General features: G+C 50.5%; 4 protein-coding genes across 4 annotated transcripts; all 4 read left to right on the top strand.

The window, feature by feature from the left end:
* Nucleotides 1–1,142: 1,142 nt before the first annotated feature.
* GLRG_04098 (uncharacterized protein) lies at nt 1,143–2,942 on the top strand (the record flags this gene model as incomplete). Its single annotated transcript, XM_008094783.1, has 11 exons — nt 1,143–1,259; nt 1,457–1,484; nt 1,549–1,733; nt 1,798–1,834; nt 1,891–1,958; nt 2,019–2,056; nt 2,116–2,153; nt 2,313–2,451; nt 2,503–2,612; nt 2,856–2,881; nt 2,934–2,942. 11 exons carry the CDS (start codon nt 1,143–1,145, stop codon nt 2,940–2,942), a joined length of 795 nt encoding a protein of 264 aa, XP_008092974.1.
* Nucleotides 2,943–3,335: 393 nt separating this feature from the next.
* GLRG_04097 (heterokaryon incompatibility protein) lies at nt 3,336–5,528 on the top strand (the record flags this gene model as incomplete). The annotated part of the gene is made up of 1 exon (XM_008094782.1): nt 3,336–5,528. The coding sequence occupies one exon, from the start codon at nt 3,336–3,338 to the stop codon at nt 5,526–5,528; it is 2,193 nt and encodes a 730-aa protein (XP_008092973.1).
* A 2,149-nt stretch (nt 5,529–7,677) lies between these two features.
* On the top strand, nt 7,678–9,331 carry GLRG_04096 (methyltransferase domain-containing protein; the record flags this gene model as incomplete). The annotated part of the gene is made up of 9 exons (XM_008094781.1): nt 7,678–7,887; nt 7,956–8,098; nt 8,150–8,191; nt 8,250–8,317; nt 8,394–8,417; nt 8,478–8,490; nt 8,542–8,631; nt 8,683–9,025; nt 9,086–9,331. The coding sequence occupies 9 exons, from the start codon at nt 7,678–7,680 to the stop codon at nt 9,329–9,331; spliced, it is 1,179 nt and encodes a 392-aa protein (XP_008092972.1).
* Nucleotides 9,332–10,749: 1,418 nt separating this feature from the next.
* GLRG_04095 (FAD dependent oxidoreductase) lies at nt 10,750–12,378 on the top strand (the record flags this gene model as incomplete). Its single annotated transcript, XM_008094780.1, has 1 exon — nt 10,750–12,378. The coding sequence occupies one exon, from the start codon at nt 10,750–10,752 to the stop codon at nt 12,376–12,378; it is 1,629 nt and encodes a 542-aa protein (XP_008092971.1).
* Nucleotides 12,379–12,574: the final 196 nt, after the last annotated feature.

The raw sequence follows: 12,574 nt of genomic DNA, 5'->3' as shown, positions 1-12,574 counted from the left end.
GCGCAGATGCTTTAGGCAGTCCCTAGACTAATCATAACCTTACTTAATCGAAATTACGATAACAACTGTACTTAATCGGTAAAACCTTGGCAGATGCACCTAAACGCATTGGGCAGGAGACGCTTCTAGGCGTGGGGAACCTAGAAGGGATAATACCAGCTCGACTGGTTCTCTAATGGTTATTGACTTCCTTAGGTTCATGAGGCCATAAATATCTATTGGTCGTAAGTAATTCTTGTTTTCCATGTGAATTCCTAAAGCCCAAGGGACTGTTGCAGATGGATAATTAATGAGCACTAATAGCAAACAATTCAGCTGCGCTACCGTGGCGTACTATGCACGTGCTGCGAGAAGCTGAAAGAGTGCCTCTGTGGTCATTTTTCAGCTGACACGCACAACGATTAAGTCCTGCACTCCATTTCTACCCCGATCTGTGGTGCCAGATCTGATCAACATTGCAAATTGACATGGTCCATTCCTATCGCAACACCACGCTTAGTCCCACGCCAATGACAGCAATAATTACATGAGTCAGTGGAAGAATCATGGAAACCTACTGTAACGTCTGACGAATGCAATCACCACTTGCATACTTGGGTATACGCACTCAGGCTTTGAGTCACCTTTCTTCACTGCCAAGGTGTCGCGTCGCGGGTGGTTTGCTGAATCATTTGCCTGTGCCCAACGTGAAGATACTACTAACAAATAAACCCATCCTCAGCCAGTTCGATAAGTAAGGGATTCCAAGGCATCGTAGTCCATTTACTAGCTTTTTTGGCCAGCCAAAATCGATTGTCGGATCGCCCCACTAGCGTGGACATCTGGGAGCCTCTAAAACTTGACCTCGCCGTTTCCGTCCTCGAACGAGCTTTTGTTCTCCAATAGCGCTGGGCGGCGACACCGGATGGGCATCCGCTGGCGTTTTCAATGCCGCTGAAGATCTGCTTATATATATAGGAATACCACTGTAACCACTGCCATGTCCTATTGAAACCCCCTTTGTGTTTCTTATTGCTTCGTATAAAAAATTAAAAACATAAAAAAATAAAAAATAAACACCCTGCGTTGCAGTCGAGTTGAAGAGACGTCGATCTTAGGATCGTCTGATTTTCGTCCCATTTCCCGTAAAAAGCAGGCATACGATGCGAGCTGGCGTCTTGCTGCTGATCGCCGCTACAGCTTCGGCGGTGGTCGACACAGACTCGAACTCGAACTCGACGTCGCCGACGACAATGCTGTTAAAAGCACCAGACTGCGCAGTAAGTGGTGGCCCGCGACGTGATTCTGTCTGGAGCGCTTAGTCTCGGGGAGTAGATGATTGACACTGACATTCACAACTCGGCAGTTGCCTTGCTTCATTGATGGATATAATTATGGAAAATGCACCATGGCATGGGTGGCGAATTGCGTGTGCACCAACGTCCATCTCCAAGCGCGGGTCTCGGAATGTGTACAGCGAGCCTGCGAGATCCCCGATCAAATTGGTATGAAGTGACGAGGCCCTCTTTCATCATTTGCATTACAGCAGCTAACGGAGAATCCTATCAGCCACGGTACATATCACACAAAAGCTCTGCCGCGGTTACCCGAAGCAAGAACATCGACGATATTCCAAAGTTCTCTCCATCGGATTACCAAGCTTCACCGCTGCAACAGTGTTCCTACGATGCGTGGCCAGGAAGCAGGTCGCAAAGAGGTTATGGTGGGACGATGGCACCGCGTCGATAGCTTTGGTGAGACAACTATGTTTTGAAGTCCGCCGCAAATGTGACGGATGGCACAGGCTGACTGGCCTAGGGATTCCTCATCGTCGCGTCTGGTCTTGGTTTGGCTAGTATGTTTCCGAGTCCATTACTTCACCAAGTTCTTGCGCTTACTTGTGACTTTCAGGTTCCAGTTTGGGCTATGGGTCTCACTACTGGGACATTGACCCGAATAATGGGAAGGCGATTCTCAAGGTACGAAACCACCCCCACCCCTTGGTATGGGACTTTCTGATAACGCTGATTGATATGTAGATCTTTTACGCCCAACAGATGCTCTATATCTTGGTTCAGTATGTCTTGAACGTGTCGAACCGATGGCCAGAATTGTGTGCTGACCATATGGTATCAGGGCTTTCGCTAAAGCATCCATCGCTTTCTTTTATTCCCGTGTGTTTATAAACCGGCGATTTCAGTTGGCGATAATATGCTTCATAGTCTTTTTATTCACTCAAGCGATCATGTTCATGATGTTGCTCGTGTTCCAGTGCAGACCTATTGAGTCAAACTGGGACCGATACATTGAAGGTCGATGTTTCAATGTTACAGCCATTGTCTACGCAGGAGCCGCTTGCAGCATCTTGGAAGATCTTTTCCTCATCGTACTGCCTATACCGGAGCTCTTGAAACTACAACTTAGCTCAAAGAAGAGGATTGCTTTGGTTTTCATGTTTGCTTTAGGCTCGTTGTAAGTGGCAGCCGTCCCATTCAACTACGTACGGAAGCTAACAATACCCAGCGCATGCATTGCCAGCATGGTCCGCCTCCAATACCTGGTGTCCTTTGCTGACTCCTTCGATTCAACCTACGAGAACGTAATGACGGTTATTTGGTCTGCTGTGGAACTCAGTAAGCCATGTACAACCTTCTTTTCGTCTTATTCCTGGATAGCTTACATGGCTCTAGATCTCGCAATAATCTGCGGCAGTCTTCCCTCATTATGGCCACTGTTCAGGAAGGTACAGGTTGCGTTGACTACAACGAATTCGGCAATGAAAAAAGAACGGTCTTGCAGACAGTCAAGAGAGCGATCAGTGATAGCGAGAACAAAGTTGCAAGTTTCGCATGAGAACAGTGCGCAGTCCTCCCCAGGCAGCACGCCTAGCAAGACAGAGCTGGTCAGTCACTTTGATAGCGCCCCAACCTCACACGACAAACATTCGCACGTAGCACGAGTAGATTACATTGCTTCGGGAAGTAGGGAGGGGTTTGTTTATGAAGATGTAGAAATGGAGCGAAGGAACCATGTTGCACAAAGAGAATCATTGTACGAGTGTGTAATTAGATAAGCACCAGACCAGATGAGCAACATCCCACTATGCATGGGGCTAATTGGATAGAGAAATAGAACAAATCCGGTCATCTTTCATTGGGCCAATCAACTCGCAGAACTGGGATGTAACTGGCTGTGGATTCGGCAAAGAACGAGCAGGTGTAGTAGGACAAATCCTTCGGACAATTCTGAGCACATATTCCCGTTTTCCCCCACCTTTGGAGACGCAGAAGCAGATTCCTTACCTACTTTACTCCTACAAACCACGGGTGCCTGCCTCCAAAGCCCCATGTGCGACAATGGAATCGGAGGTAGAAGCTCGTCAAGAGTCGGCGGTTTATGATTACTCTGAGCTACCAACGGATAGCTCGATTCGAATTCTCCAGATTGCCCCAGATGGCTCAGACATTCAATCCTTTTCTCTGCGACTTAACACCTTCCCGTTAGAAGGTGCGCCACCATTTTGGGCGTTATCGTACACATGGGGGCCGCTAGATTTCGACGAATGCTCCGCTCAGCTTACAGGGTCCGAAACGCGTCTTCACGATGTCGAATGCGATGGTCAAGTAGTCAGGGTCGGCGAGACCCTATATGACTACCTTGATCAAGTCAAGAAAGAAATGTCGAGCTCTTTCGGGGCAAGAAAACATCAAACCGGCCCTCCTGCAGCCAGCCCTTCATACCGTTTACCTCTACCTGCCAAAGCCGTGAATCTGTGGGTCGATGCCATGTGCATAGACCAAAACAGCAGCCAAGAAAAGTCCCACCAGGTTCAAATGATGGGTCAGATCTACGAAGCTGCCCGCAATGTCATCGTCTGGCTTGGCAAGGCGCAACCCAATGAGGATGTCTGCTGGGTTTTGAGAGACTTCATCCCGAAAATACGGAGGGCGGCTCGCTCAAGCCAAACGACTGCCCTGTTGCAGGAGACTGGGCCTGAGCTGGACCATCCGCAAGCCATCAAAGCGTTAGGAAAGAAGTTATGTGATCGGTGGCGCAACTCATATACTGATTACTTTGCCTTCTTCCTCAAAAAGCGATGGCTCACGCGCGGATGGGTTGTTCAAGAAGCCGCCTTACCCAAGCCCAAGAACATCGTTTTGCAATGCGGCAATGAACAATTCTCATGGTCTCGTATCAACCAGTTATCGGCTCTTATATTAATGTTTCGTTGGGATGAGGAGCTGAACGATCGCCTCAGCGAACGACTACCTGACTGGAAAAAACGACCTGGCACGATTGATCGACTGTGGAATCCGATACAGAATTCTCTGCCGGCCTTCAGCGGCGATAAAGTCATCCACCGAATGGCTGATTGGCAGAATCATCGTTGGGGAACCGCGACAGATAGTGAAATCCGCCATGCCGAAGTCCTGCACACATTCCACCGGCTGCGTATCTATCAATTCGAAAATCCATTGGATCACATCTACGGCGCACTCGGTTTAATACAACGCATCCTCGGTCGGAGGTACGAGCTTGGTGTAGTGCCAAGCTATAACATACCGGTCGAGCATGCTTACACTCAGGTTGTGACATGGCTGCTTCGTCACCTACCCAATCTTGACATCTTGGGGCTGGCAGGCATCGCAGAAGGTCGCCGCGAAAACCTCCCTTCCTGGGTTCCAGACTTTTCATTCCATGGTGCCATTCACTTTACTTCACTTCAGCGGCTGAGACAGCTTGCAAAATGGGGTCATTATTTCGACGCCTTCGATGCCTCCCGTACCGATCTCCGATCAAGTCACCACGTGGCGCAGAGCGAAGGAAACACTTCGCTCAAACTGGAAGGTCTTCTCATTGACAAAGTCGGAGAGGCACGAGGTCTAGAACAGTCCAGCCATGGCATCATCACCAACGTTGCATGGCTCCTCGACTTCTGCAACCAGCAAGGCTCCTATGAGCACACTGGAGAGCACTTCGCCGATGTGGCTGTGGCAACTTTGAGCGCCGATCTCAAGCCAACGCTTGGATATGGATACGACTCCAGGCAATGGGTACAGAGATGTGTTGCTTATAATGTCATGACCAATCACGGGGATAAACCCACAGACCTTGATGCGCTCAATTTATTAAGGATGAGAAGCACAGGCCCCCAGTCTGCAGCCAACGACGGGCAATTTATGGAATTGGATGATGCTCTTGAAATGTACGCCAAGGATGACTTCTTGTCAAAACTTTTGGAAGATTCCATTTCCAAGATCGTACAATTCATAACTCCCGGAAGACAAGTTCTGAAGACGAAACAGGGTTATCTAGGCCTTGGACCTGCAACGGCTGTGGCGGGGGATGAAGTCTGGCTCATCAAGGGAAGCCGAATGCCACTGATACTAAGAAATACCAAAGCCACGCCGATGGCTAATGGGAACGCAGCGGGTGTCAAGGGAGAAACGCACGCTCTGGTAGGCGAGACTTATATTCATGGCATCATGTACGGAGAGATGTTGACTAAAGATCCTACTGGAAATTTCCATTCAGTGGTGCTCATTTGAAAGAAAACAATCATAGATTCTTCTCAAGCTGACTGGGACTGAGCTTTTCCTGCTCTTAATCTTGAAGATAGTTTACATATGCTCCTATTAGATACATGAACCCACGTAAACACTGCACATGGTTCATGATTCTCTTCGAGAGACCAAGCCTTCATCATCTTCTATTTGTTTAAAGATATTTCGGCCGCTAGAGCCTTTGAACTCCGATACCACCCGGTTCTTGACAATATTTGTCGCCGCGATTCTTCAACAATAAGCTGCCTGTATTCGTTTGCTTTAGTTTCACCAACGTGTCTTCTCTCATCGTCAACTCATTGGGTGAGGAACTAATCACAAGCCATGATTCTGGGCCTAACCCGGGAATGCGCCATAGTGCAACTTGACAGCAGATCTGTGGCAGGACCGATGGGAACATGACGACCAGGGCAGGGGTGATTAGGTGATTCGAGTGTTTTGAGTGATGAAGCCGTACCCATAGGAATGAAAAGTCAATATAGGTTATAATTTCGGTCCCTTATAAGCCCCTTAGTAATGAATTCTCGGAAGGGCAAAGACATGGACATGCCGACTTCTGATTGTTCCGGCCGCTGTAACGAGGCTCGAGTGAAACATGATGTTTTTTTACTCTTAAGACCACGGTGCTAGCGCATCTATTTTGCCGATACCTCGTGTGGAATGGGGTCGATTTCTCATAAATTTAAATGTACCAAGGTATTTCGTACTGAAGTACATGTCCAAGGCTGACACAGTTAAAAATAAATCATAAAACCAATATCAGTATCATGTTTTATTGGAAACCATCCAACTGAAGTCAACGAAGGGTGCCACAAGGGGTCAATTGTGCCTAGCATTCAAATCTGCCTGCCTCTATCTATGTTGCACTGGCCAAGCGGGATCCCTTCAGTTCCGCTTCAGACCAACAATGTTTCACTCCGACAGGTCCACCACGGTACAAACCCTCACAGCAACCCACATACGCCTTCAATCCCGATCATTTATCGGAGACGGGCGAACCCGAGATCGTGGGAGATACATTGCGAGGGGTTGCTAGCAAGTTTCCGACGAAAGATTGATCCGAAAGAACACCGTGCTTTCACGTAAATATTGGACTCTCCTACTCTTGATATGCGCTAATAGTATCAACCTGTTGTTCCGTGCAATGGCTCTCGACACGGGCCTGGATGAGGACTTCTTCCAGAGGTACCACATGCAGAAGGACAACTAAAACCGTCTTCTTCACTACCCGCTGGTCGAAGACAAGCCGCTGCGTGCCGGCAAAGTCGACAGACTGGGAGCGTACGCGGTCTTTGGCTCCACAACTCTGCACAAGGTTGGGGATCCTGAGGTGGAGGACCCAAACAAGGAGGGGGATTCGTGCCAGTGCCGCATAGCCCGGGGACGATTGTGGTGAACATTGGCCACTTCATGCAACCGTGGAGCAACGACACGCTGTGCGACCATGCGTTGTGTGCGAGCGCCACTGTGGGATACGGATGAGGAACGGTAGTCACTTCACCTGGGCTCGCTACGAATACATGGATTGCTGAGCAATCAAAAGTCGCGCAAAATGTCCATATGCCTTGCAAATTCACCGTGCATGGCAGGTTGCACTGACCAATGACCTACCGTTAATGCTCGTGGGCTGATCTGATCCGCTGAGAACTCGCGACCCCCCTCCATTCGCTTTTGGTGACGAGAGCCGAGGATGATACCTTGACAATGAAAAGTCACAGAGGGCGGACTGCTGACAGGAAGCTGACCACGCTCAGCATACCCCTCTCTCCCTAATTCTCCGTCGCAACGCGCCGCTGAAGAACCAAAGAGACCCCTCTTCCGGGATGGTGGGATGCGGTGAGGGATATGCTGAAGAATATTCCTGTGGCCGACAAGGGGCGCGTATGTCTATAGCCACGCGCGATACCCGCTACGGGAATGCTCCCGGGCTCCAATTCTAGTTAGCAGATGACAGGGGTTAAGGGTCTAGTGTATTAACTCTTGACTCGTGGTGGAGTTTCCAACTTTTGCAGCCCGTTTCACCAGCTCTTCTTCTCCTTTCCTGCTCCGCAGCGGCTCTAGATCTGAATCCGTAGTGTTGCAAGCCTGAGCCAGTTGATACGAACCAACGCACCGCGAGGCAAAATCAAACATCATGGCCTCCGAACAGCCCGTAGATCAAGCAACGGCACCACCGCCGGCAGCTGCGCCGGCGACTGCACCGGAAGCCGCGCCCGAAGCCACGCCCGAAGCCGCGCCCGAAGCCGCGCCCGAAGCCGCGCCGACCGAGCCACAGCAGACTACTGCGCCGGCTGAGAACGACGCGGGAATTCTCCCCGCTGAACACTGGGTGCAGGCGGCACACGTCAGTCGACGCCTTTCCTGGGCTGCTCGTAATGCCGTTGCAGAACGCGATTATTGACGAGCCGCTAGGACGCTGCCAGCGAGGGCGATGCCGACTCTGCGCTGGGCGATGACGCCGCCAGCTCTACGGCCTCGATCGGCTCGACTATCATGCAGTACCGGAAGATCCACGGAAGAACGTTTCATGCGGAAGTCGGCGATGCTCAGTACTGGTAAGAGCGCACGTTTGCGTCGTTTTGGGGTGAAGCTAACGCATCGCAAAGGGGAAGCAATGACGAGAAGCAGAACGAGGCTTGGGATATCAAGTAAAACGAACCTCTCGACGGATCCAGTGTGATGGGCTACGAAGCTAATGCTGGCCAGTCATCATCTTCTCACCTTGTCAATGGGCGACAGACTTTATTTGGCACCGCTTGACAAGAGCAAGGCGAGTAAACAAACAACCAGCCAGCAGCTCGTAACAATCACCTGATCTCGCATGGCTAACACTTTGTCAGCTGAAAAAAGTTCTCGACGTTGGAACAGGAACAGGTAAAGCATTGACGCTACTTTGATGATCGATCTTGATGCTGACTTGGACTCCCAATGCAGGTATCTGGGCCATGTGAGTATAGGGCTTAGGGGACAGCACTAGCAGGGGCTAACAAGCACCGAGCGACTTTGCGGACGAGAACCCTGACTGTGAGGTCATCGGAACCGACATCTCGCCTATCCAACCTAGCTGGGTACCCCCTAACTTGAAGTTGTCAGTAGCTTGCTTCCGCAGCATTACCATCCCGATGCTGACATTCCACAGTGAGATCGATGACTGCACTCGCGAGTGGACATTTGAGCCCGAGTCTTTTGATTACGTGCACATCCGTTTCCTCGTCGGAAGCATTGCGGACTGGCCGGCGTTGTTCAAGGAAGCGTACAGGGCCCTCAAGCCCGGCGGCTACCTCGAGAGCTTCGAGGTTTCGCCTGTTATCTTGAGCGATGACGGGACTGTGCCGGAGACCAGCGCTCTGGGCCAGTGGGGCAAGTTCTTCGAGGAGGGCGGCCGTAAGATGGGCCGGTCTTTCCGAGTCCTCGACGAGGGAATGCAGCGGATTGCGATGGAAGAGGCTGGCTTTGAAAACATCAACGAGTGGAACAACAAAGTACGTGTCACAGCCTTGGGCTCGGGTTCGTCTGACCGTTACTAACAAGCAATGATCCAGGCCCCAATTGGCAACTGGCCCAAGGACCCTGTCAAGAAGGAGATTGGCGAATGGGCACAATTGGCCCTCCTCTCGGACATCGAGGGCTACGTCTTGTTCATGGCAAACGTCATGAGCACATGGACTCGTGAGGAGATTCTCGTCTATGCCGCACAGCTTCGCCGTGAGACCCGATCCGGCAAGTTTCATGGCTACTACCGCCAACGAGTGGTTTGGGGACAGAAACCTCTCAAGACCGATGCGTAGGACACTGTTCTTCGGTATGCTTGAGTTTATTGAAGCTAGCAAGCCAATCAATACAATCCGTTATTATTAGTATGGTTGGATTAGTGCACCTGAGTCAGTTAGTGAATGATATGTGGTATATCGCCTTAGTGATGCTTAACCTCTGTTGCGACTACCTGAGCATATATAGTCAAGAACTCAGACACCATTGCTTGGACTTCAGGATTACTATTGAGTTGGCGACAACCATTTATTGTAATATAAAACCAAGAGCTTAGGGGGGATTTTAATAATCTAAGCTTTATCTGTATTTATTCTTATAAGAATTAACAAAGTAGGGAGAATGTTCCTGCCTCGCTAGTTGTCAGTCAGCAGCTACTTTGCGAACAAAAATAGGCGAAATACTGTATATATTAGTTATTTAATGAATGAAAGGTACACAAACAGACTACTTCTTTTACGCACTGTTCCCGTATGCTTACCTTGGATGCCCTATCTATAGTTACTTTTGTATGAGAATTGTGTGGGTGGCACTTGGCGGGGAATAACATACCTCGGCGATAACCTGTATGTAATGATGCTTAAAACGGGTCGATAATTCACATCAATAAGCTATGAATCTTGGAGCTACTTCTGGCTGTGTAAGATATGTCGTTCGACACAAGACAACCCCATACAATCATGCGAGACGCTTTCCCCCTGCTTCAATAGTCGCGTCATCACTTCACGTCACCTCTAACAAAAGTGGTTCACTGGCAAAATGTGGCTGAATTGACCAATGAACATAGACGTCAATGCAAGAACGCACAATTATAACAGCATTGAATGGGTTTGTCCTCCAGTTTGCTGCACGAAAGAAGGAAGGCTAACCGGGTGAAGGTGGGTTGCATGCCGGTGACCAGGCTTTGTGGAGTGTCGATCGTCAGATTCGGAGCTATCTCTCCAGAGCCAAGACATGGACGCGGCTAGGCTTTGGGCTAGAGTACAGGTGGTTAATGGGTAGAGTATGGCTTGAATAGGAAGGAAAACGGGAGGGAAAATACATGGGCATAAATGAAGGACAAGGGCTATGGTTAGCAGAGGCGCGTACCAGGGAAATATCATGACGAAACAGAGCGTGATGACAGCCTGATGATTTCACTACGTGTCATCTCCTAACAACAAACGCCAATCAGCGAGGGCGCAAGACTAATAACACATAGCTTCCAAGCAGCAATCTGCGCTTAGAAGCTCTTTTTTATTCAACTGATCTATCAAGCAATATTTCCCCAAAGCTGTACAGCATGTATTCTCTCCGCCAGCAATCGGTTAAGTTTCAGCGTCGTCTTCTTCCTTCTCTCACGCGACAATCTTCCTTCTCCTCGGTTTCATACAGAGCACCGAGATCAATCAATTACTCTTATACCAAACCATTTCAATACCGGATACAGAGCAGGGAAATGTCGTCTGCCATCACTGCTTCAAGGCAGCAGTTTGAGGCCACCTCTGGCGCGACCGATGCTGTCTGGGTGCACACCGACAAGCATGCCAACCGTGCCGGGCCCGAGGTCAAACCTCTGACCAAAGACACAGAAGCTGATGTCTGCATCGTCGGATCGGGCATTGCTGGCATCTCAGTCGCTTACGAACTGGTCACCCGCGGCAAGCAGGTCGTTCTCCTCGAGGCGCGTGAGGTTCTCTCCGGTGAAACTGGTCGAACGAGCGGCCATCTGGCCAACTCTCTCGATGACGGATACCTCGAGATTAAGAAGAAGCATGGGCACGATGGTGCCAAAGTCGCTGCTGAGAGTCACACTTGGGCTCTGAACTATGTCGGTGAAGTTGCGAAGAAGCTGGGTATCGATTGCGAATACAGAAACCTGCCTGGGTATACGGTTTCGCAATTCCCCCGAGGCGATCCCAAGCACCCCAAAGACGTGCAGAGCATCCGCGACGAGGTCGAGTATGCCAAAGAGCTCGGAATTGAGGCCGAGTTTAGGGAGGGCCTGGCCATCAAGGGCTGGTCGTCTGGCCCCGACCAGCGCGATGGTGCCATCTGGCATGGCCAGGCAACCTTCCACCCGACAAAGTACGTCAACGGCGTCTTGAAGTTCCTTCTCCAGCAGCCCAACTTCAAGTGTCACGCGCAGACGAGGGTCGTTTCTGTCGAAGAGCCGGGCATCGAGATTCTCGGCATGGGCAACAAGCACGTTGAGGTCAAGACGCTGAACGGCAACACTGTTACGTGTAATCACGCCGTCCAGGCGACCAATGTCCCGCTCCAGAAGCTCAGTGTCATCGCTGAGATGGAGTTCAACCGCACGTACTGTATCGCTATCCGCATACCCAAAGGCTCTGTTGAGGACTGTCTTATCTACGACACCGCAGAGGAGTACAAGTACGTGAAGTTGACAGAGTGCGACGAAAAGGACGACTTCATGATTGTGGGAGGCATGGACCACAAGGTTGGACAGGAGCAGACCACCGGTCGATTTGAAGAGCTCGAGTCTTGGACTCGGGAGCGTTTCCCCCAGGCCGGCGCTGTCGATTACCGGTGGAGTGGGCAGATCTTCGAGCCCGTCGACTACATGGCGTTCATCGGACTCAACCAGGGCCAGAAGCGCACCTTCATCGTCACCGGCGACTCCGGTAACGGTCTCACGCACGGTGTGATTGCTGGGAAGCTCATTGCCGACGAGATTGACGAGCAGCCCAACACCTGGGCGAAGCTGTACTCGCCGAAGCGGCTGGCGTCCATCCTCGGATCGGCGCCGGCGATGGTTGCGCATGACCTCCAGATCAATAGCCAGTACAAGCGGCTCCTGCAGTCCGACATCACTGACATTGAGGACTTGGGCCGCGGGTGTGGTGGCGTCCTCAACCCGAAGCTGTCGAAGCCTATTGCGGTGTACAAGGACGAAAACGGCAACGTGACAAAGGTCAGTGCCCTCTGCCCGCACATGAAGGGTGTTGTTTGCTGGAACTCGGTGGAGAAATCTTGGGACTGCCCAGTCCATGGAAGTCGGTTCTCGGCAGAAGGAGTGTGCGTTGAGGGTCCATCGAAGGGCAATCTTGAGCCTATAAACTAGTCACTCAATTCGACCCTGAAACGCAGCAGTTTGATGTCACAAACATATCCCCTACTTACTTCTCAAAGGCAATGGCCCTGTGTATGTCGAACTCCCTGATAGATACAGACAGCAAGGGAAGGCAAGATAGTTACAGCACGAGTTGTACAGCCTACAAGAAGCGCCAATACTCTAGTTCTTTACATTCACCAAAGTT

The sequence above is a fragment of the Colletotrichum graminicola genome (assembly GCF_000149035.1).
Source record: "Colletotrichum graminicola M1.001 genomic scaffold supercont1.13, whole genome shotgun sequence".
NCBI lineage: Eukaryota > Fungi > Ascomycota > Sordariomycetes > Glomerellales > Glomerellaceae > Colletotrichum > Colletotrichum graminicola.
The sequence above is the reverse complement of the archived record's forward strand: the minus strand, read 5'-3'. Positions and strand labels throughout refer to the sequence as shown.